Source organism: Choristoneura fumiferana, chromosome 13, assembly GCF_025370935.1.
Source record: "Choristoneura fumiferana chromosome 13, NRCan_CFum_1, whole genome shotgun sequence".
NCBI lineage: Eukaryota > Metazoa > Arthropoda > Insecta > Lepidoptera > Tortricidae > Choristoneura > Choristoneura fumiferana.
In genome coordinates this window covers 20209821-20232684 of record NC_133484.1, presented here as the reverse complement: position 1 = coordinate 20232684, position 22864 = coordinate 20209821, and the positions used below count along the sequence as shown (strand labels likewise).

Here is a 22864-nt window from a genome sequence, read left to right as displayed (position 1 = left end):
AAGTTCCAATCCGCACTGGGCCCGCCGTGGGATAATTGGCCCAAGCCCTCTTGTTCTGAGAGAGGGCCTGGTGCCCAGCAGTGGGACGTATATAGGCTGGGATGAGGGATAAAAATCTCGAAATAACAACCGCTAGGCTTAGAATCATGAAACACAGGCAAGCATGGCAGACGAGGATCTCGAAGTTGCTTCGGCTCTTATGTTTATTTTGATAATACTTTTATTTAAAGAAAAGCGATAAAATCTCATCGTTAGTCCAAGCACTCATAATGGTCACTAAAATTTATTTAATATGTACGTCCGTTGGGCGTGATCTCCTGAGCGACACTAAACACGAGCCAACGTGTAAACACGCCGCAAGCGCTTGCCGCAAGTTCCTTTGATCTGTGTTGAAAAACCGACACCGGCCCGGATCGGCGGCAAGCGCTGGCAAGCTCACGCAAGCCTATCCAAACGGGCCGTTTACACGCTTGTGCTGGTGAGAGCTTGCCGAAGCTTGGCAAGGATGTAAATGTAGCATTATGTCTACAGTGGTAAGTGAAATAGTTACGTGTAGCCGGTGCCGCGGGCGCGGGGTCGTGGGTTCAGGCTCGGCGGCGCGCGGCGCGGTGGCGCGGGACCCCACCACGTGGGAAATGCAGCCGTCCATTAGGTGTTTCAGCTCCTGAAACATTTGCGTCAGGTGTTACAAAATCATCCGTAAAACTATGGTTATTTATTAAAGCGAAAAATATTGACAACCCTAGTAAGCTGTCATGTTATATCTGCAACCGCAGTTAGCGTCGATTATAGGGGTAATAACTATTTTAAGACTCTTTGTCGTTCCCGGATATTAGGTAAAAATGTATATAAACATTGTACGTATACTTAAAACGTTTAGGTGATTAACTAAATGTAAACGAACTTCAGCTGCCAGATTTGGTACATTCAAGGATTTTAAACATTTTACTTATCTATCGTTGTAATATAAACTAGACCAGTGTATTTCAATACAGAAATTTAAATGGGGGAATTTCAATAATTAGAACACCAATTGACGTTGTTTTGTTTACATTTAGTTAAATACCTATCCAAATGTATGTGTATGTCTAATGTATTTTAATGTGTATCGAATATGTGTAAATAAATCTCTCTCTCTCTCTCTCTCTCTCTCTCAAACCAAGTATAGTTTACTCTTTAATTTTACTAAAACATGATTTGCCAAAGCCAATAAAAAAAAAAGTTGGTGTTAAATTAATGCACATATCGCCGCCGTCTCATGGTACATACCATCAGCCAAGTATGTGGTCTACCACCCTAAACCTGATAATCGTTTGCATGTCATAAAGCAATGATGCCAATAGGACGTGTCTGTCAACTTGAAACTTCGACTTTAGCGACATATTCATTTGATAGGAACTTGTTTAAAAATTGGTATATCACTTATTTGGCTGATGGTACAAGGGTAATTTTTTTTTTGTATTGGGCTTTTAAAAATAATTTTGTATTCCACTCTATCTATATCACTCTATCTATATACAAACTCTAAACATTTATCATTTATTTGCTGTCAATTTACTATTGCAAGGAATACATTGACAATTACATTTAATCTCTATAAAAAAAAAATGAACACCAGGCAACGTTTTTAAAAAAATATGCCGAACAAAAGTAGCTCAGTTACGTGAGTAGAATCTTAACTTGCATTTAAAAACCCCTCGTTCATAACAACGTATTTGTATAGTTATTGGAATATTTGCTTCCTATCGATTATATTAGTTATGATTTTTTCTATTCTTGTTAAAAGGTACCCTGTATCGACATGCTGTAGACACGAACCTCGAACTCCTCATCGGTGAGATGCCGCGTGTTGTAAGGGTCACAGGCCAACATCAGGAACTCCAAGCCCTGGCTCGCCCATCTGTTACAAAACAAAAGATTTTATCATATCATTACATCTAGCACCTAAACTTGGCAGCGTATCTAATAAATAAGATACAAAATTTTAGATTACATCTTTTTATATATCTTTTTAAGTTATTTTGTCCCGTGTCCCGTGATATTTATACATCCCAGTATTTTTTTAATATAATTTTTATTTAATTTAATTTATATATTTTTTTTGTTTCTAATTATTTATTAGGGCTGACCCTAAGTCGGACTCGTATCTGGTTCAACGAATATCGTTGGGAATACAGCGCGGGCAATTATACGGCGGGTATTTTTTGGTACTTTTGGACCGGATGCGGATCGGGTTGGGATTTGACATACTCGTACGCGTTTTAAATGGAGCCAGTTGTGGGTAGGAGTCGTGAGGAAACCTGCACAAACCTGCGAATCAATTCAATGGCGTGTGTGAAGTTCCCAATCCGCACCGGGCCCGCGTGGGAACTACGGCCCGAGCCCTCTCATTCCGAGAGGAGGCCTGTGCCCAGCAGTGGGACGTATATAGGCTGGGATCAGTTGTGGGTAGGTGTTTGCTTTTAGTTATAGTTACCTGACGAAACTTGTTGTCGATGAGTAGTACCTATTTGTGATTTAATTATTCTTTTATTTTTTGTCATAAATTTAGTGATTCTGGTTTTGTTTAATGGTTTATGTGTGTGTATTTCTTATTGTAAATTTCTATATTTTTGATTCAACAATATTTATTTTATTTTCTTAATTTTTAAATTAAATTTAAAACATATATTTTAAATTAAATTTTCATTTTCTTAAGTCGCTTGCGGCACATTCATCTTGGCAATAATGGTATTTTCGAAAGCGCTGGTAGCTAAACAAAGTGACTTGTAAAAGTATCTTGGTGTGTGACTTGTGTTCGGTGGATGCAAACGCTCCGAAGGAAAGAGCCAGCTTACCTGGGCCTCCGTCCGCGGCCCCGCTCGCAGCGCTCCATCACGAAGCGCATCCAGCACCGCGCGAAGGACACGATGGCGCGCGCCACCGCGGCGCTCCAGGCCTCCTCGTCGGCGGCGGCGGGGGGGGCGCGGGGGCGGCGGGGGCCGCGCGCCGGCGGCGTCGGCGGCGCCGCGCCCGTCAACAGCTGCTCGATTGACACCTGGTTCTGGGGAGAACAAGAGGAATAAGTTATGATTGGTTTTTTGGAGTCTTTTTGTATTTTTTTTTATTTCAACTCCAAATTTGTTACTTTTAACTACACCCATATATTAAATCCTCAATTATGCGTTCAAAAACCATAGGTGACCAGCATTACGACATTGGATTCTATTATGAACACGGCTGTATCGTAATGAGATTTCATACATCATTACAGTAACGGGGGGGGGGCGACCACGTGCAGCAGCAGGTCGTCGCGGGCGCAGCTCGTGGGGCAGACGTATACCTACCTAGTTCTCGTTAATGCAGGTCATTCTCAATGGTTCGCGGAACACATGATAGAGGATTTAATATAAGTAAATAGATAAAATATTGTACGCAACTGTACGTAATTAGGCCTTAAAACACTCATGTGACCCTATTATGAAACGAGGCGTACACTCGTGTTTTAAGGACCCCTATTACGATACAGTTGCATAAAATACTATTACGGGTATCCCGTGAAACCATATCGAAAATACAAACTGCTACCTGCTGCTGCTGCTTAAGTAGCATAGTAGAAATAAGCAACCTGAGATATGTATGCATAGGAAAAATCGTGTCTAGATTACTGTCCAGCATTGATGTAGGGGTTATAGCACGCAGCACGGATTGCCGAGGACCTGGGTTCGATTCCCAGTGCTGGTCTCTTTTTCTGGTTTTTCTGTGCATCCATGTCTCAGTTTGTATTTTCGAAGAGGAATAAGAACCAGAATCATTTATTCGCTATTCGCAAAACTGTAGTGTGCATACATACATAATATCCACCCATATAATATAAAAATACATGTAGTGTTAGCATAAGGTCTAGAATAAAGTTAGATATCGAACTTAAAGGTTGTCTACTTTACGCTCATCCTCACATGGTCATAAAGATTGCACATCGGTCTTTGGAAAGAGACTCTGCTGATTTTGGCTTCGTACAGCGTTGTCACACACCACTTATGTGAAATTTGTCAATCGTTACAGGTGCAATAGTACGGACGCATTTAGATGAAAATATAGATTAGATTAGATCAGATTTATTTATTACCTTTTGAAAAAATACATTATAAACACATGGTCAGTTAATTACAAGAAATTCACGAAAGGATCGTCAAATGTATACAAAAAAAAATCTTATTACAATAAATTGCCAGCCAGAATAAAAAAAAATTTAGAATGTCAAATTAGAATTCAATTCAATAATAATAATTAAAAGCAAAAGAAGAATATACTTAAATCTAAGTCAAAATTTATGCAATAGGAACAATCAATCAAACGAACAATAAAATAATTAAAATGTCAAAAAACAATAAAATTAAAATTCACTTCACAAAATTGTGAAAAATGTCAACAAAACAAAAACAAGAGTACAAAACTAGGTACATAAAAACAAAAATGAAATGCATATATGATGTCAACATAAAATCTCACTGTAAGTACTCTTTTAAAGAGTACAATGACTTGTCTAAAAGAAGTTTTTTTAGTGTGCGTCCAAATGTCTCATCCGAACATTCATTTTTTTTATATAATAAAGAGTTGTTTAAACCCTCCCAAAACTTTAAATTGTACTATGGCATCTTTAGGAAAAAGAGGGAACTATACTTTTTCAAGTAGTTGCAACAGCTCTCTATAGATATCCGAAGTTTACATGTCATTAATTGACGTAACTAAATTAAGTCCATAAAGGTGCAGTATTTATTTGTTATAAAACGACACTGAATAAATACGATAATTGATGGACGGTCGCCAGTGTTCGGAAATCGTCGTGAATAGCCCATTGTCTTTTTCCGATCTTTATCACTGGGTACTGTACACGTGATAGACTTTTATTTTCTTTAAAAACCGTTAATAAACATTTGTGCATCTATATTTCAGTTTGTATTTCATTTCGTTTTACGGGATGACGTAAAAGTAAAAATTGGAATTGAAATAAAAAATACAAAAGATTCAAAAAAAACATCTTAATTTGATTGCTTAGTTACGATATCTCTTGTCCGGGTGAGCGGTTAGTTCCAATGGAGTGCCGAAAAAGTTTCTCGATGAGGGCTACGGCATAGATGTCGCTAGCGTCACTGCTTAAGTGGCTAAATAAGACAAACAAGCTGAGATATAGGTGCATAGGGAAATTTCGTGTCGGTACCGTTGACCATCAGTGGTGTAGCGGTATAGCACGCGGTACGGAATCCGAGGACCTGGGTTCGAATTCCCAGTGATGGTCTTATTTTTCTGGTTTTTCTGTGCATCTATATTTCAGTTTGTATTTTCAATTTAAACATTTGTTCGTTTTTAAACAATATAAAAGTCTTATCAGAGCTTTATCAGACCACATTTTCAATTTTCATAATTTTTTTATAGAATAATCGAGAAAAACTAACAAAAATGCAACGTTGCCAGCTCAGCAGGCATACACGCTCTTAAGAGAGGCCTAGGATCATACAATGGCACAGCAACACCCACCTGCGCCTCAGCGAACCCGTCGATCTCTACGAACACTCGATCGGCGCTGCCACTGTCTTCCTCAGTGACCGATTCAGACCGAATGAACCAGGGCCGGCCCGGCAGGCCCTGTATGGAGCGCCGCGGGCACACCGGCCCGTAGCGGTCGTTCACGAAACGATGGAGCTCCTTGTGAATCTATGGTGAAAAGACATGTATTAACAATGATGATGGAGGTATTTGAAGGACGAACACCGCCCTCTTGAGGCAAAAGGCGGTAACTAAAAAAAAGCACATGAGTATAATTTTGTAGCTTGAGACATTCTGCATCAGCATAAATATATTCTATATCTATACCTATCTGTATAAATCAAAATAAATCTTTCTCTTTCTTTCTTTTATCATTGTTTAAACCCCGATTCAAAATAATGTCTAATGCTTACAAAGTAGAGAGATGACTCGACTTTTGTTAGTTTCGCTGCAAATAATCATATCGCTTAAAATACAAGATATTTAGTGCAAGAGTGCATTAATAAAGCATAGACAAGACACACAGAAAAGACAACAAGAGCCAGCAGTCACAGGAAAACTCTTTTTACATCAAGACTCCCCAAACCACATCCAAAGCACAACGTAGCCGCCACACGTTTCAATCGTAATACCAGGGGGTTGACAGACTCATGTACTAGCATGGTCTCTGGCCGTTTGCGGCGTTCGACGACTGGCCGCATCGGCTGGAGCGAGGACGGCCGCTGCCGCTTGAAGGCCGGTCTGCTGGTGCCATGGACGAACGTATAGCACTCTTTGTGCAACTGCGGACGGACGTGCGTGTTAAGGGCATGCGAAGCGGCGTGCGTATTATTTATTATGCAAGTTAAACATTATAATAATAATAAAGTTTATTTCGGAGTAGTCCCATATAAATCATGTCAGTTACATACCATAATAATAATAATGGTCATTTAATAGAATTATAATAAGTATTGTATTTATTTGTTAGCTCGAGTCTTGAGTTTTTAATATGTATTTTCATCACACTTGCTCGTAAACAGTGTCGTAACATGCAGGCTACCTTAGTTGCAACCCCCCAAATAAAACCCTCGACCTTAAATGTGCTTGTCATGAAAACCCGTGGTTCGGTAAATGAGTCATTGCCCGTACTGATGCGCTGGCTGCAGGAACTAACATGGACACATGCACAGGCTCGTTGTGGCGCATGCCGAGGGAGGGGGAGGTAGAGGGCGACGCTGCCCAAGAGCACAGCCTAAGGTATCGCCAATATTTGGAAGACTATATTTTTTTCTTTTACAATATAAAAAAATTTTACTTGCAAATGTGATGAAAAACATTGTATGTCGCATGGGCGGTACTAGAATTAGGAACATCGACTCATTAAAGCCCTCAGTCTTCGACTTCGATCTTCTAATAGACTCTCGTTCGTAATTCCTTATTTACCGCCCTTAAGACACAATGTACTATTATCTATTTAAGTAAATCCTAGTACCTAACACATGCTTTGCTTACTATGGGACTAGTTCAATGACAAGTGTCCCGTGATTTTTTTTTATTTTTTTTATTTACTTCTGTTGCAGATTAGATGCATACATAGTGAGATAGTCTCTACCGAAAATATTGTTCTTACAAAATTTTACCACACCGAGTTTTACATTATCATCTAGGTAATTACATTTTTAGACGACCGGATGGCCAAGTGGTTAGAGAACCTGACTACGAAGCTTGAGGTCCCCGGTTTGATTCCCGGCCGCGGCTTATATTTGTATGAAAAATACTAATGTTTCTTCTCGGGTCTTGGATGTTTAATATGTATTTAAGTATGTTTATCCGCTGCCTAGTATCCATAGATAGGTGACCCGGGGCTATTGTAGCTGGGGGGATATTGTATCTGAGCCGTCTGATGGCGTTCGTACGACGCCATGTTCGCCATGTTCATGTGTGTTGTGTGAAGACAGTCTCCTGGCGAACACAACGTAAAATGGCCGAGAAGAACATGGCTTCGCAAGGACGCCATCTGACGGCTCAGATACAATATCCCCCGGGTCACCTTACAAGTTAGCTTAGATTGGGACTAGGTCAATTGGTGTTAAGTGTCCCATGATATTTATTTATAAAATAATAGTGCAGGAAAGGGGAGGCCTTTGCCCAGCAGTGGGCCATATTATAGGCTACATTTTTTTATAGTGCATCAATTATAAAGACTTTTGAACCGTAAACATAAAAATTGTGTTAACTATAGCGGCGTTTGCTTTCAAGGAGTGCATAGTGAAGAACCAAAGCAAAAATTGGGACTTGCACAGTTAGAAATACACCAAAAGTTATGCTAACATTAAAATCGAACATTTCACTGCAGAAATAAACAAGACATTTTATAATTACCATCATTATTTCCTCTTCTTTTTCGATGTGTTTTTTAACAGTCAATAGAGAATATTACTGCAACACTAGCACAAAACCGTAAACAGTTTTTTTAAGCATCTTAATACTCTTTGGTCATGATCTGTCATAGCGACAAAATATAAAGAGAACTGACGTTGTCATGGAGGTTTGCGCTAGTGTCGCCCTCTGCACAGAGCTTTGCCTATTATGCCCTATTTCAGGATCTTTTTTTGCACAGTTGCATGGAGTGTCAACTTCACATTTGCAACGATGAGATTGCATCCTGGTCAGCTATTCAGTTTCTTCGAGTGTACATTACCTACTATAGGTTTATCCTGAGGCTTTGTCTAACACACTTGAATTCACAATAATCTTCACCAGTTTTTTCCGTCACATGGTATAAGACGATGGCAGAGAGAGATGGCGAATCCGATCGCCAGCGCTCGGTCGTAAGACAACATCATCCATGTTCTTTCTCAACCTCGCATCTACCCGAATTGTATGCAACAAATCAACACTCTATCATACTTAACATAAAGATCATTCTAAAGCAATTTAATGTGGCCAGATACGAGGTTGAGAAAGTAAGCGGTCGTCACGGGCACTGTTCTCAGAAGCCAGCTGGCAGTATGGCTGGGGACCCAAGCCTCACTCCTCACCTCAAAGCCGAGCCGGTAGACCTGCAGCAGCAGGTCCCGCACCCTGGCGACGACGCCGTCGGTGACCTCGTGCAGGAACTCGTCGGGGGGCGCCACGTTGGCGCGCTCCAGGATCACCATGGTCTGCTTCACTATACACGCCCGGAAGGACATCAGACTCTCCTGGAGGACCACACATGCGTTCAAGCTAAGGAGGTGTTCACTTTTTCTTTTTTTTTTATTCGACTGGATGGCAAACGAGCAAGTGGGTCTCCTGGTGGTAAGAGATCACCACCGCCCATAAACATCTGCAACACCAGGGGGATTGCAGATGCGTTGCCAACCTAGAGGCCTAAGATGGGATACCTCAAGTGCCAGTAATTTCACCGGCTGTCTTGCTATCCACGCCGAAACACAACAGTGCAAGCACTGCTGCTTCACGGCAGGATTAGCGAGCAAGATGGTGGTAGCAATCCGGGCGGACCTTGCACAAGGTCCTACCACCTGCAATAATTATTATCAATAAGCCATTATTACACAAATAACCTAGTCAAATAACCCGCCCCTTGCCATTCCATAACGCTCGCGACATTTCCACGTTGGATAGCAGTGTTAAAAGACAGGTGTAACCACTGTAGCGTCCAGATAAGCCATTACCCCGCTAGCCGCAGTCGGTTCCACGTGTTGGCAATACTGTAAACATCTGCACACCGGCGCGTGGAACTGCGCGGCGTATTCGAGTTCATTTGAATTGCCCAGAAGGCCAGTCGAGAAGCGGAGCGACATTCCTTCCGGCGACGCGGTCCTGAACAGAACTCTATCCATTGCGCGAAACTCATTTCCTTCCTTTTCCCCAGTTTAATATTCCATTGTAAATACTTTCCTTTTTGATAATCTTTATTATACGTTCGTGTGCCTCTAAATCCCTTTTCATTTAATCATCGAAGCCTCAGGAGGCGCACCTACACCACAATATAATTAAAGCTAGGGATCAGTATATCTATTGGAATAAACTAGCGAGGCGCTGTCCCAAATAGATGGTTCAGGGATCCATATCGGCTCGCATACTTATTGGAAGTCCGAATGTAATGTTTGTCAGAACGATCGTTTGTCATAACGGCTCAGGATGACTTCGTTCACAGTCCCATTTCGTCATCTTCTTAAATCGTCCACGATGCCATGTCGTCAGCATACAATTCCTAAATCGCCACCTTCCTAACTCGTCCACTTTCTGATATCGTCCACACCCCATTTTGTCTAAATTCCTATTTCAACCACCAACCAGCCAACTCGTCCACTTTCTTTTATAGATCACAGTACTACTTGGCCAGCATAGTGCCAACTCGTCCACGTTTACCAGACGTTGTCTCACAGAGATGGTCAATTTAAGCGCTGTAAATAGCAAAATATCCCGATAGTAATTCGCAAAAAAGCCGTATTTTATATTAGTCTGAATAATGAACTATGCAATAATGTTGACGTGTTAGCTTAGCATAGCACTGTAGTAGAAAGCGGACAAGATAGGAAAGTGTCGATGTAGGAATGTTGGCGAATCAGAACAGTGGACTATATTATGCGAATGAGGACGATTTAAGAAGGTGACGAAATGGGACTGTGGACGAAGTCATCCTGAGCCGTCATAACTCTTTCTCAGAATCCAATCAGTTCAGAATTGTTATAAAACAAACCTAAGCTATATTTTTCTATAGGATGTCCATTTAAAAAATTCAGAAAACTGTAAAGTTTCAGCAGGAAAAACATTATGACAAACGATGATTAGGACAAAAAATCCGTTATGACTAGCGAAGAGTATGCGAACTTTGGCGCTCCCATGGTTCAGACATCGCAGCGTGCACAAATAAATCCTTCATCTGGTTCTGACGTTTTGTTGGTGGCGGATATGTCCCAATGAGACCGGGGGGGTTGTCTTGACGTGGTACGTACGTAGATGGTCTGTCTGGCGGCGGCGGGGGGGCAGGCGCGCGCGTGGTGCGCGGCGAGCGCGCGCGCGAACGCGGCCGCCTGCAGCGCCGCCTCGCGCTCGCTCGCGAACACGCTCTGCGCCTCGCGGCAGATCGTGTAGAACACGTATCTGGAACACAGACGGACATCACACTACACTACAGTCACCTGCAGTGGCGTAGCGTGGGCATCACCCGCCCGGGGTGGAAATAGTTATTCAAATTCAAAATTCAAATGATTTATTCAGTAAATAGGCCGCAATGGGCACTTTTACACGTCATTTTTTTAAACTACCAGCGCTTTCGGAAAGACCATCATTGCCAAGAAGAATGCGCCGCAAGAAACTTGGCAGAAAGTCATTTTTTCATAATAAGTAATATAATTACAAATAAAATACTAAAAACTATATTATACAATTAAAAAAAAAAAATACAAAAATAATTATTATTATTATTATTATTATTATTTTATTATTTATTTATTGTGAAACAAACAGTCACACAAAAACAAGGTTACAAATATTTATATGCAACTATTACAGACCTATAGTTTCCAAAAAGTACTATCTAAGAAATACAAGAAATGCAACATATAACCGCAATTTTCAAGTATTTCTTTAAAATTACAACTAAATATCAAATAATAAAAAAATACAGGGATGTATGGGGTCCCTTAGTTATTTGTGTCACAACGGAGCAAAATGGTGTATTTATGGCGAGGGCGTTACATTGAATTCAGTAGTAAAGTAGAATCCTGAGCGTAATGAGGGATTCAAGTGTTAACGCCCAAGATGAAAATAATTTTGCTCCCGAGAGGCTCAAACAACTTTTCACACCAAGCATTAAGAAACTTGAAAAAAAAAACAATATTACATATAATTAAAGAGTAACCAGCATAGAAAATGGCGTGGTTTTACAATTATCAAATTCAAAAAATCGCATTTGCAATAAAACACTTCGAAAAGCCTTGAACAGAAAAGTTGCACTTTGCTCCCTCTCGTCAGGGAGCAAAAGTTACTTTTCTCAATTCTGTGTGAAAAAAAAAATGCAGCCCTCTTGTTTAGGGTTTAAAAAAATCTCTATCTCATTCTAATCGGTCCGACTCGTAGGTGCGACAAAATTGTGAAATATATTATTATCTAGATATTACTCTGTACATTGTATTCACATAACATACTTTTTAAGTGTTCATTGTTAAAAACACCTAGTCACTCGTACTTCGAAATAAAGTAATTATTAATATTATTTATCGCTGACCTGCTGGGATCCGGCGAATTCTTCTCGACCTGATGGAGCGCTTGGAACTTGTTCTCGAACTGAGTCCTCACTCGATCCAATTGGTTGCAAGCTATTTCCCTGTTAAAACAATAAACACATGTTGTGAATAATGTTTTGTCATCGTAAATACGATAGACGTTTATATCCAGTTTACTGAAACTAATCGGGTGATAACCGAACATACCCGACAAAATTTATTGTTTATCGCCGGAAATACTTAATTCGAAAATACGTGAGCAGAACCGACCCTAACGGATTCAGTTAGTTAAGGCCTCTATATCATAAACAAGGCCGTCTTTTACTCTCAATTGAAAGAGGGAAAGCGGACTCCGGGAGGCCAGTTCTTGCGTTACAGGGACGTCCTAAAGCGCCACCTTACCGCATGTAACATCCCATGCGAGAGTTGGGAAGATCTCGCGAAGCAGAGACTGGAATGGCGCAGCTCTGTAAATAGGGCTGTTGCAAATTTTGAGACGCATCGTTTGGAACACCTGGATGCCAAGCGTCTTACTATAAAGACCCGCCCGAGACCTTTCTACACTTACACGTATAATGATAGTGGTCAATTACATTGCGCGCCCTGTAATAGGACCTTTAAGACTAAGTTTGGCTTTGCCAGCCATATTCGGGCACATAATAAACAAGCCTAAAGGTTCGCCTTTGTCGGACACGACATGCAGGACATCATCATAAACAGAGTGCGCTAAGCTAACTCTGTTTTTGGTGGGCGCAGCGTGCTATTTCAATAGAGCAGAGCCCCCTAACGCACTGCTGTTAGACGACATTAAGGGGCTGTTTCACCATCCATTGATTAGTGTTAACTGACGGTTAAGTGTGATGCCGTCTCCGTCTATTAGAACAAAACAAATAGAGACGGCATCACATTTCACTGTCACTTAACACTAATCAATGGATGGCGAAACAGCCCTTAAAAGTCACAGCTCATTAGAGCCACCCGGCACCCGACCAGCAAGGCTACCACGAAACTCGAAGTTCGTATCGTACCGTCCCTCACGCTCTCGTATAAAACAGTATAAGTGTCAGAGGGACCGCACGACACGAACTTCGAGTTTCGAGTTTCTTAGTAGCCCTGCAGCTCCGCCTCGACTTCCGGCGTCCACTCGTCGGCAGGTGGTCCACGAATGTCCTAGTAGTCAGTATGGCGGCGAGCAGCGGGCTGTCACCGAGTGGTCCACTCGCCGTCCGCGCGTGGACACGAGCGAGTGAGGCGATCCGGTGACGCAAGGAGTTGATGTAGTGAGCGCATGCCCATACAAATACATATGAAGAATACTAACCGCTCGAGGTGAGGCGGTGCTGGTCGGGTGCCGGGTGGCTGTAATGAGCTGTGACCTTAAGAGCGTTTATACCTGCTGAGCTGGCAACGTTGCATTTTTGATATTTTGAATGAAAATTAAAAATGTGGTCTGATAGAACTCTTTTTAATGTATAAGTTAATGTGTCTACTCCAATAATTATTTGTTATAGACTTTTATTTTCTTTATAAACCGTTTAATAAACATTTATTCGTTTTTAAAGAATATAAAAGTCTATCACGATATTGGAATAGACAGATTAACTTATATATAAAGAAGAGTTCTATCAGACTACATTTTTAATTTTAATTAATTTTTTATGGAATAATCTAGAAAAACTAACAAAAATGCATCGTTGCCAGCTCAGCAGGTATAAACGCACGCTTAGCTGTACGACCGTTGACGCTGTCCTAGCCCTCAGCACTCACGTGAAGGCCTGCGGCGCTCGGTCCTTAGCCCAGGTGCCGCGCTCGGCGATGCGCGCCACGAAGGCCCACTCGGCCTCGAGGCTGGCGCGCGGCATGTGCTCCTTGGCTGATATCTTTGTCAGGTACGACAGGTATTGCTGTGGGAAAGATATTATATATAATTAGCTTTTGCCCGCGGCTTCGCACGCGTGGAATTCGGTTATTCCCACGGGCACCGTGCATTTTTCCGGGATAATATATAATTAGCTTTTGCCCGCGGCTTCGCACGCGTGGAATTCGGTTATTCCCACGGGCACCGTGCATTTTTCCGGGATAAAAAAGCAGCCTATGACACTCTCTGGCCCATAAACTATCTCTATGCCAAAAATCACGTCGATCCGTCTATCCGTTTCGACGTGAAAGACGGACACACAAACACACTTTCACATTTATAATATTAGTATGGATAAACGAGACAGTTATGTCTTTCATCATCATTATCATGTCAGCCGAAATACGTCCACTGCTGGACATAGGCCTCCCTCAAGGCTCTCCACTCAGACAGGTCTTGTGCCTTCCGCATCCACCGCGATCCCGCGATCTTAACCAGGTCGTCGCTCCATCTTGTTGGAGGCCTACCGACAGCTCGTCTCCCGGTCCGCGGACGCCATTCGAGAACCTTCAGACCCCATCGGCCATCAGTCCTGCGAGCAATGTGCCCTGTCCACTGCCACTTCAGTTTCGCAATGAGGGCTATCGTTTTTTGTCTCACTAGATGGCGCACTGTTGCGTAAGGTTTTTAAGTATGGCTTTCAAAGTCTATTATTACGGGCGTGAAAACAAAGTTTAGATTAAAATCATATTTAATACACCTTAAAACATACCATGAAAATATCGAGCATGCCACAGTGTTGCATAGTCCCCGTTTTGTTCGGAAAAAAGGGAGGACAAAGGTTTCCGAAGGACAAAACTGTCTCAAAAACACAGACATTCATTGCCCCGGAACGCATATTTGCCATAATTAATTTCAGATATTGCAAAATATTCACAATACTAGATGAAAACCCGGCTTCGCTCGGGTAAAATGTAGACTCATAATAATACGTTTGAAAAAATTTTTTGCCAGTAAAGACTGTCGTACTTATCGAAAAATCTGACGTATATTCCCAGCCTTAATTATTATCACAAACACTTTAACGGCTAACCTACGTATCGGTATTTCACCAGTAGATATTTCTCCTAAATCTTATTTGCCCAAATAACTACGTAGTCAGTCCCAAAGTTCTGTCACAAATGAAAATAATGATAAAAAACAAAGTACCAATCAGTTTTTAATAAATTATATACCAATTTAAAGTACTTTAAGTACTTAAAATTATTCAAAATGACTTCCTTTGTTTTTAATACAGGCCCTTAATCGGCGCAGCCAGTCGTCTATCGCAGCACGCATCATTTTCATGTCTATTTCAGCGACTGCTTTTCTTAAAGATGACTTCAGGCTCTCCAAATTTTTATGGGGTTTAGCACAGACCTTCCCCTCTAAGACCTGCCAAATTTTAAAGTCCAGAGGATTAAGGTTCGGACTGGAGGAAGGCCAATCTTCGTGTCTTATAAAGTCGATTTTTGGACGGCCAAACCAGGCTTGAGTGGTCTTGGCTTTGTGTGCTGGCGCAGAATCCTGCTGGAACACAAAATTATGACCTGAAAATAGCGTGTTGGGCAGATCTTTGACATGCTTATCCAAAACCGTCTCTTGGTACACTTTCGCACTGATTTTGACCCCTTTTTCGCAAAAATGAACCTCAGTTGGCCCGTAATAAGATCAGAGAATACTCTTCAGAGCTCCTAGCGTACACTCTATCATTATGTTTATTGTACTTCTCTTCAATATCGAAAATCTTTTCGTCTGTAAAGAGGATATCACGGTGTCGATTTTTCGCGTACCGCTTTAACAACTTCCGGGATCTTTTAAACCTTATTGTTTTTAGACGGGCATTAAGTAAGTGCCCACTCTATTTTTTGTATGCTCGCAGACTAAGATCTTCGTTTAAAACCTTTTTGACGGTTTTCTACTGACACCCATCTGCAAAGCCATCAACTTCTGTTTTCGGACAGGATTTCTTGCTATGCGTGCCTTGATCGCTTTGATCACTGCTGGTGTTTGTACGGAGCGAGGCCGGCCAATTCTTTTCTTGTCCTCAACACTGGAGACTTCATTGTACCTGTCAATCGTACGGTACACAAACCTAAGCGTTATATTTACATTTTTGAGCAACTTGAAAATGGTACTTGGCGAGTGCCCACAGCGGTGCAAGGTGCAAGGTGCAATGCTAAAACAGCTATTCGGTTTTCTTTCAACGTCCACTCCATCGTGAGAAATTGCAGCGAATGACTGTTTAAATTAATTAAATAATTAAATAATTGACAAACATTCAAAAATGGAATTCAATCAAATTTTCTTAAAATCATGTTTTAAATTTAAAAATAATGTGCCAGTGACAGAACTTTGGGACCGACTACGTATGTCTGTCTCATAATCAAAGAAATTAGACCTAAAGGGCCCCATATAAGGTACGATCCGTCTGTACGATCGATCTGATGAAAATCGACGAATCGTACCGTGTGTGGGGCCCTTAAAAGGTCACAATGGAGAACGAAATGCAAACCTGTGACACGTGATGACGTGACACTCACGCCACTTTGATGTGATGACTTTGACATGTTTACTTCGCAACGCCATTATATATACTGAGTAATTTATTCCTTTTTATTGAAAATACTCGCTAAATCCGAATTTTCTACCTACAAGTTGTCGACTCGGAACAAACGTCAACAACTGAAGATAGTTATAGTTGAAGGTAGTTGGTGATAGTTTTGAGTTTTGATAAGATCCATTCAAGTTTTCCGGCAAGACGTTTCGTTTTACACAGTCACATGAGTCACAGTTCTTTGTAATGGATACTTTTTTGGCGTGACGCACGCGATGTGTTGAAGGCGAGCCGTATCTAAGAGCTAGCTAGTATGAAACGGAACGTTTATTAACTACCCAAGATGGCGACTGCGGTTTGTTTGTCAGTGCCATTAGAATTTAACGAAATTCTCCATAATCCGAATTTTGCGGATATATGTTGTCGACTCGGATCGACTAATTTTTACGCTCTTCAATTTGATGTGCATTTCGTTCGAGTCTACCGTACCCTGGACGAAATTATTATTCACAATATTATTCTAATTATAAATAAACCCGCGTAGCTCACCCAAAAACTATGAGATTTGACATTTCGGAGACCTCACGCTACACTAGCGCCTCAAGCGGCGAATTCATACGCGATAGCCCTCATTTTTCGGGCTATGTCGGTAACCTTGTCGGGTTATATCTTTAGCTAACGTGGCGACACCCCCACCACGATCTGTACTAGTGTTTGGTCGCGGCTTAAGTCATTAGAGCCGGCAGTAAAACTGAAATTCCGGCCCACTGCCTACAGAGCATCAAGGCACTTGCGCACCAACACAAAAATGACAAGGATTATGTGAATGAAAAGTATTGAACAAGGCATCTGTAGTATCCACCACACGTCGACGATTTCATGCGGCATATCACGTCTTGTATTGGCTCTGTGCACGACATCAGCGCCACCTAGCGTCCGCAACTTTTTGGCTCTGACGCTCTGACGTTTTGAAATTTCATCGCGACATTGTGACAAAAATCAGAACTATAACGTATTCATTTATAAAACAAAATTACTGTGATACCGTGATTTGGGTGGACAAAAGGTTGTGAATTCATTTTTGGTCATTAAAATTAAATGAGGTAAGTAAAATTTATTCAAAAAGTGTGTTTTATTTTCGTTATGTCAGGGTTTGTTTACTTCATGTTTAGTTGTACTTTTACTGTAAAACGAAAAGATAAAGCTATCTTAAAATTATATAATTGTTCTTATATCGGTAGTAATAAATTAAATATCGTTTTCAGATCAAAATGAGTATCATTTTGTAGACCGGTTTTGTGAGTATCACTCAATATAAAATTTCAACCACAAACCGTTTCATAAGGAAAATTGTGGCTGGACATGTCCGAGATGTAGAGGAATTAAGAACAAAACAGGGACAGTGTTCAATAATTCAAGCTCGCATCATAACACAAACATCTATTACTAAAATTAGGTAGTTAAAGTCTACACAAATTTGCTTTGTTAATGACAGATTCATATGAGTATAACAGATGACAGAGCCCAGATTATTTCTTCTTTTGGCCACTATGAGCGCTGCGATAGATTTCATTACCCCCATCTAGTACTTCGCACCCTCCCAATACAAACTGTTTTTATGAAATCCGTTCAGCAGTGTACCGTCTCCGGGTTTAAAAGTAGAACTGACTTTGAGCACCTAAAATCTCGTAACGCATGACTTGTGTTTGACGCGTCCCAGTCCCAACTGACCTTGATGACGTCTTCCACGCTGGCGTCGAAGGTGCGTATGACCAGCAGCAGGTCCTGACGCGCGGCCGAGCCGGCGCGGTGTCCGCGCAGCGCCGCCTCTATATGCTTCACGAACGCTTGACGCATTTTTGTCGCGATGTCCAGACCCTCCTTTAGCTCGTGGATCAACTGAATGAGTGAAATGTGTTAGTCAGTTCTTGTCAAACGCGAGTACGGGCGAGCGAGCGGACGCGGCAACCATAGATAGATAGATAGATATTATTTATTGACAAAAACTGTGTACATGAGATCACATGTCAAACATTAAATATGTAGTATAGTTCGGCTCACGTAAAAAGAGCGCTGGGTGACAGTGGAGGGGATGTGTTTGCGCATGGGTACCGTCGCGCACGAAAAGGTAAAGGTAGGTAGGGTCGACTGCCGAACCAATAGCGCGACGGCACAGCCAAGCCCTCCCTCCCTCCTCACCGACGCCTCACGTCTTTCCACCCGTTTTGTCGGTTAATTGCTCACTGCGCAGGTATATCGCCAGCGCTCTTTTTACGTGAGCCGAAATATATCAACGTTTGCGCATTTCGGACGTACAATATTGTTGGTCTTACAATTAAATGCAATTAATTATTTGTAGTTTCACGCAAAGTGTTCATTGAGATTGTAAAAGCATTAACCCGCTAGCCATTCCTTCAGTTCCTTTTTGAACTTACTACTATCAAGCAACTTAATACATTCAGGTAAGTTATTAAATATTTTGACATATTGCCATTTCGATCTGCAATGGGCTTTGAGTACGTCGTATGGAAGTTCGCGTATTATACAGTTTGTAATTGTTTCAAATTAATGATTTAACAACCCCTGATTTTTATGTTATTTTTTTATCAACTGTCTGCGATCAAAAAATACCTCGAATCAAATCGCGGTCAAAATACCATAATAAAACGGGGCAAATAATATCGAAAATACAAACTGAGACATGGATGCACAGAAAAACCAGAAAAAGAGACCAGCGCTGGGAATCGAACCCAGGTCCTCAGCAATCCGTGCTGCGTGCTATAACCCCTACACCACCGCTGGACAGGAATCTAGACACGAATTTTTTTGTTGCTTATTTCTACTACGCTAATTATGCAGCAGCACTAGCGACATCTATGTTCCGCTCTCATCGAGAGACGTCACACTCTTTCGGAACCAACCGCTCACCCAGACAAGAGATGTCGCTACTAAGCAATCAAATTATGATTGGTTTTTGGAGTCTTTTTGTATTTTTTATTTCAACTCCAAATTTGTTACTTTTACGGGTATCCCGTGAAACCATATCGAAAATACAAACTGAGACATGGATGCACAGAAAAACCAGAAAAAGAGGGGCAAATAATGTTACCTGTTTCACTGTAAGACACGAGGGGTGGTCCGGCCGCCCCTCCAGCCGCATTGTGAGATAGTCATGCACCACCTCCATACAGATGCTGCTGAGGAGCAGGAAGTGGTTACGGAACGAGGGCAGGCCCATCGCCAGGCTCTCCTCGGACCAGCATCCGAATCTGGAAGTGCGGGGTTGGTTATTGAAGTTCCCAATATGCACTGGGCCCGCATGGGAATCGGCCCAAGCCCCAACTAACCAAACTTAGACCCAAACTAACCAAAGCTTGTACTATGGGTACTAGTTAACGGATAAACATACTTACATAGATAAATACATATTATAATTGTTCCAATCGTTTATTTAACTTTTCACAGCTCGAGTACTAATTAAAATAGTGATGCCCTGATGCGTTACTGATTCGATTTCTTTTAACAATCGATTTTATTCATGAAGAAGTATTAATCGATTTAACACATTCATATTTTATTTTTGCTCAACATTTTGCATTGTTTTATAAACATTCATTTTGTTATGTTAATATTTTTATCACTTCCGATGGTAATTTAGTAATTTTGTCAATTATGAAGCGGCAAAACTGGACGCGGCAGCGACGCCAGTTTGTTGTCACTCACAACGAGACGCCCGTGGTAGGTATAATTAAAAATAGTATTACAGTGCCTATTTAGTTTTTTTAACTTTTTAATCCCTAAAGGCATATTAATGTATTTATTATTTTTAAATGATTTTGATATAAATTATAATCACAATAATTTTAAATGTATGTTTTATTTATAAAATCGATTTCATTACCATTACGGTCATTCATTACGAATGGCACATCACTAAGTGGGCAGTGCCCGTCCATGAAGTACGGTATTCTCTGTAGTACATTGTACCGAAAAATATTGTAAAACTTCACGTGCGTGATCTGTCAAAAGTTAAATAAACTATTGGAACGACTATAAACATCCAACTTGTATTATTCATACAAATATATCTGCCAAGACTGGGGATCCTGGTTCCGGGGACCTCAAGCTTCGCAGTCAGATTCTCTAATCATTTGGGTATCCGCTCGTCAAAAGTCAAAAGTCAAAAGTATTTATTTGCCAGAATACAGTACAGGAAGATCTTACATTGTATATTTTTATTTCAGTGTATTCAGCCTGCATGCAGGCGTGCAAATATTCTGTTGAGAGACGTATAATTATTTTATTACAATTACAAATTTCCCATGTCAAATATCAAATTAAAATAGATCAAAAATCATAAAAATAATCAAAATAAATAAATTCATAAGTTCAATAATAATTTTCAAATAATACAAAACAATACCAAATATATTTTTTTCCAACAATCTACATCATCATACAAAAATCATGACGTTAAATCAACAACTAACATTATCAACATTGATCGTAATACCTTCTCAACTCAAAGTCATCCTGTGCCTCTTTGGCCTTCTGGGACTTGTCGTCTTTGGAGTCTGAACCGTTGCTGGGTTCCTCGTCGGCCTCATTCTCCAGAGCGACACTCTGAAAGCGACATATCTATGTGAAACTAGATAGATTCATTAAAAATATATATACAAACACACACAACGTAACACACACGTTTAGTAACACTAAATGTAATGCATGTTTAATTGTTTTAAGTTAAATAAATAAAAAAAATAAAAAAACATTTATCTAGCCTGCCGGTCTGAATGGAGAGCCTTGAGGGAGGCCTATGTCCAGCAGTGGGCGTCTTTCGGCTGACATGATGATGATGATGATGTTATATCTAGCCCGGCAGTTAGAGAAAATATTGAACACATTTTTTTTTAAATGACAGATGAAACGATTTTGTTTCACAATGTGTTCCTCAAATAGTTATTTTTCATAGCGAACCTTTTTAACCCTCGATGGACAAATATCTGTGACATCGTAACTCTCAAACGGATAGACCGATTTAGTTGCGGTTTTTTTACGTGAAAGCAAGTTTTCCTGCGGGATTCTTAGCTATCTCTATCTATTATTTATTAGCTTTATATTTCTTAACTTATAGCTTAATCGGTTACGCCATTTTCGAGATATTAAACTTTGAAATGACAAAGTAGGGTTCAATTTTTTTAAGTTGGTTAGGTAGTTATAGTTTAGTTTCGCAGGTGGTAGGACCTTGTGCAAGTTCCGCCCGGATTGCTACCACCATCTTGCTCGCTAATCCTGCCGTGAAGCAGCAGTGCTTGCACTGTTGTGTTTCGGTGTGAAGAGTAAGACAGCCGGTGAAATTACTGGCACTTGAGGTATCCCATCTTAGGCAGCCCTTGGTGTTGCAGATGTTTATGGGCGGTGGTGATCTCTTACCATCAGGAGACCCACTTCTTCGTTTGCCATCCAGTCGAATAAAAAAAAAAGTATAAAGAAAGTCCAGTTGAGTACATACTTCGGGCGGTAAGAATGTGAGATAGACTTTGCTTAGCAGCTTCTTTCGCAGCTTGTGTATGAACATCATGCAGCGCCGGACACCTTTGGTCTTCAGTATTTCGTAGTGGTAAGCTCTGCGAACAAACAAAAGTACGGAGTTCTCTTACAGCGGCCATAATAGTAAAGGCTGACCAGAATTAGAAAAAAACCACGCCATATTGCGGAAACCAATAGAACTGATTTCTTGCACTGGTTTAACTTTGTTTACTTGCGGTATTTTTAAGTGTTATTTTGTGTTTTGTGCGTTGCTTGGAAGGAAAATAATTCACAATGTATAAAAGTATTTCTCATAGAAAAATTCTGAAGGATTAGAAAATATTCCTTTAAATAACAACACCGACACCGTTGTCAATATGACTGGTGAATGTAAAGAATGTTGCCATATAAAACGTAGAAGTGCTGCCCTCGCGTCAGGTTTTTTATATTCCTGGTCAGCCTATATCTTAGTGTTGTACTCCATACAATATGGATCGATACTTAAGGCTGTAATTAACGTGCGTATAATTACTGTTTTTTTATAGAGGATAAGACATTTTTACTACTATTAATCGGGCCATATTTACATTTGCATAACATGAATAGAGTACTTATTTATATGTAAGAGGAGGAAGAGCATGCGGGTCATCTAATGGAAAGCAATCACAGCCGGCCATGAACACCCGCAACACGAAGGGCAACACATGTGCATTGCCAGCACTTTGCGAGACTGACAGGCTCGTTTTGTCTTGTATTGTATAACTCTTTATTGTACATAAAACATATGAAAATAGCAGTTAACAAAGCCAAGCGTTTTTTAAAGATCCGTAAGTTTCTTCGCTCTCATGATGTCCCACTTAATCCATACTAATATAATAAATGCGTGTTTGTATGTTTGTCCGTCTTTCACGTCGAAACAGAGTGACGGATCGACGTGATTTGGCGTAGAGATAGTTTATGGGCCAGAGAGTGACATAGGCTACTTTTTTATCCCGAAAAAATGCACAGTTCCCGAGGGAACAGCGCGCGATAACCGAATACCACGCGGGCGAAGCTGCGAGCAAAAGCTAATAAGTAAATAAATGTATGATGTAATCCACACAAAGTCAATGAGTTACAGCCTATTTAATAGACAGA

At 40.7% G+C, this 22864-nt stretch overlaps 1 protein-coding gene across 1 annotated transcript in view; it reads right to left on the bottom strand.

The window, feature by feature from the left end:
- The window catches only part of Mekk1 (mitogen-activated protein kinase kinase kinase 4), a gene marked incomplete in the record, with an annotated part of 63341 nt that overhangs the window by 12524 nt on the left and 27953 nt on the right, over window positions 1-22864 (bottom strand). The window contains 13 exon segments of the mRNA XM_074096687.1: window positions 551-664; window positions 1819-1900; window positions 2838-3043; window positions 5518-5694; window positions 6159-6308; window positions 8550-8711; window positions 10473-10620; window positions 11747-11845; window positions 13512-13648; window positions 17930-18097; window positions 19308-19467; window positions 20712-20821; window positions 21711-21825. Of these exon segments, the coding sequence (XP_073952788.1) occupies window positions 551-664; window positions 1819-1900; window positions 2838-3043; window positions 5518-5694; window positions 6159-6308; window positions 8550-8711; window positions 10473-10620; window positions 11747-11845; window positions 13512-13648; window positions 17930-18097; window positions 19308-19467; window positions 20712-20821; window positions 21711-21825 (1828 nt within the window).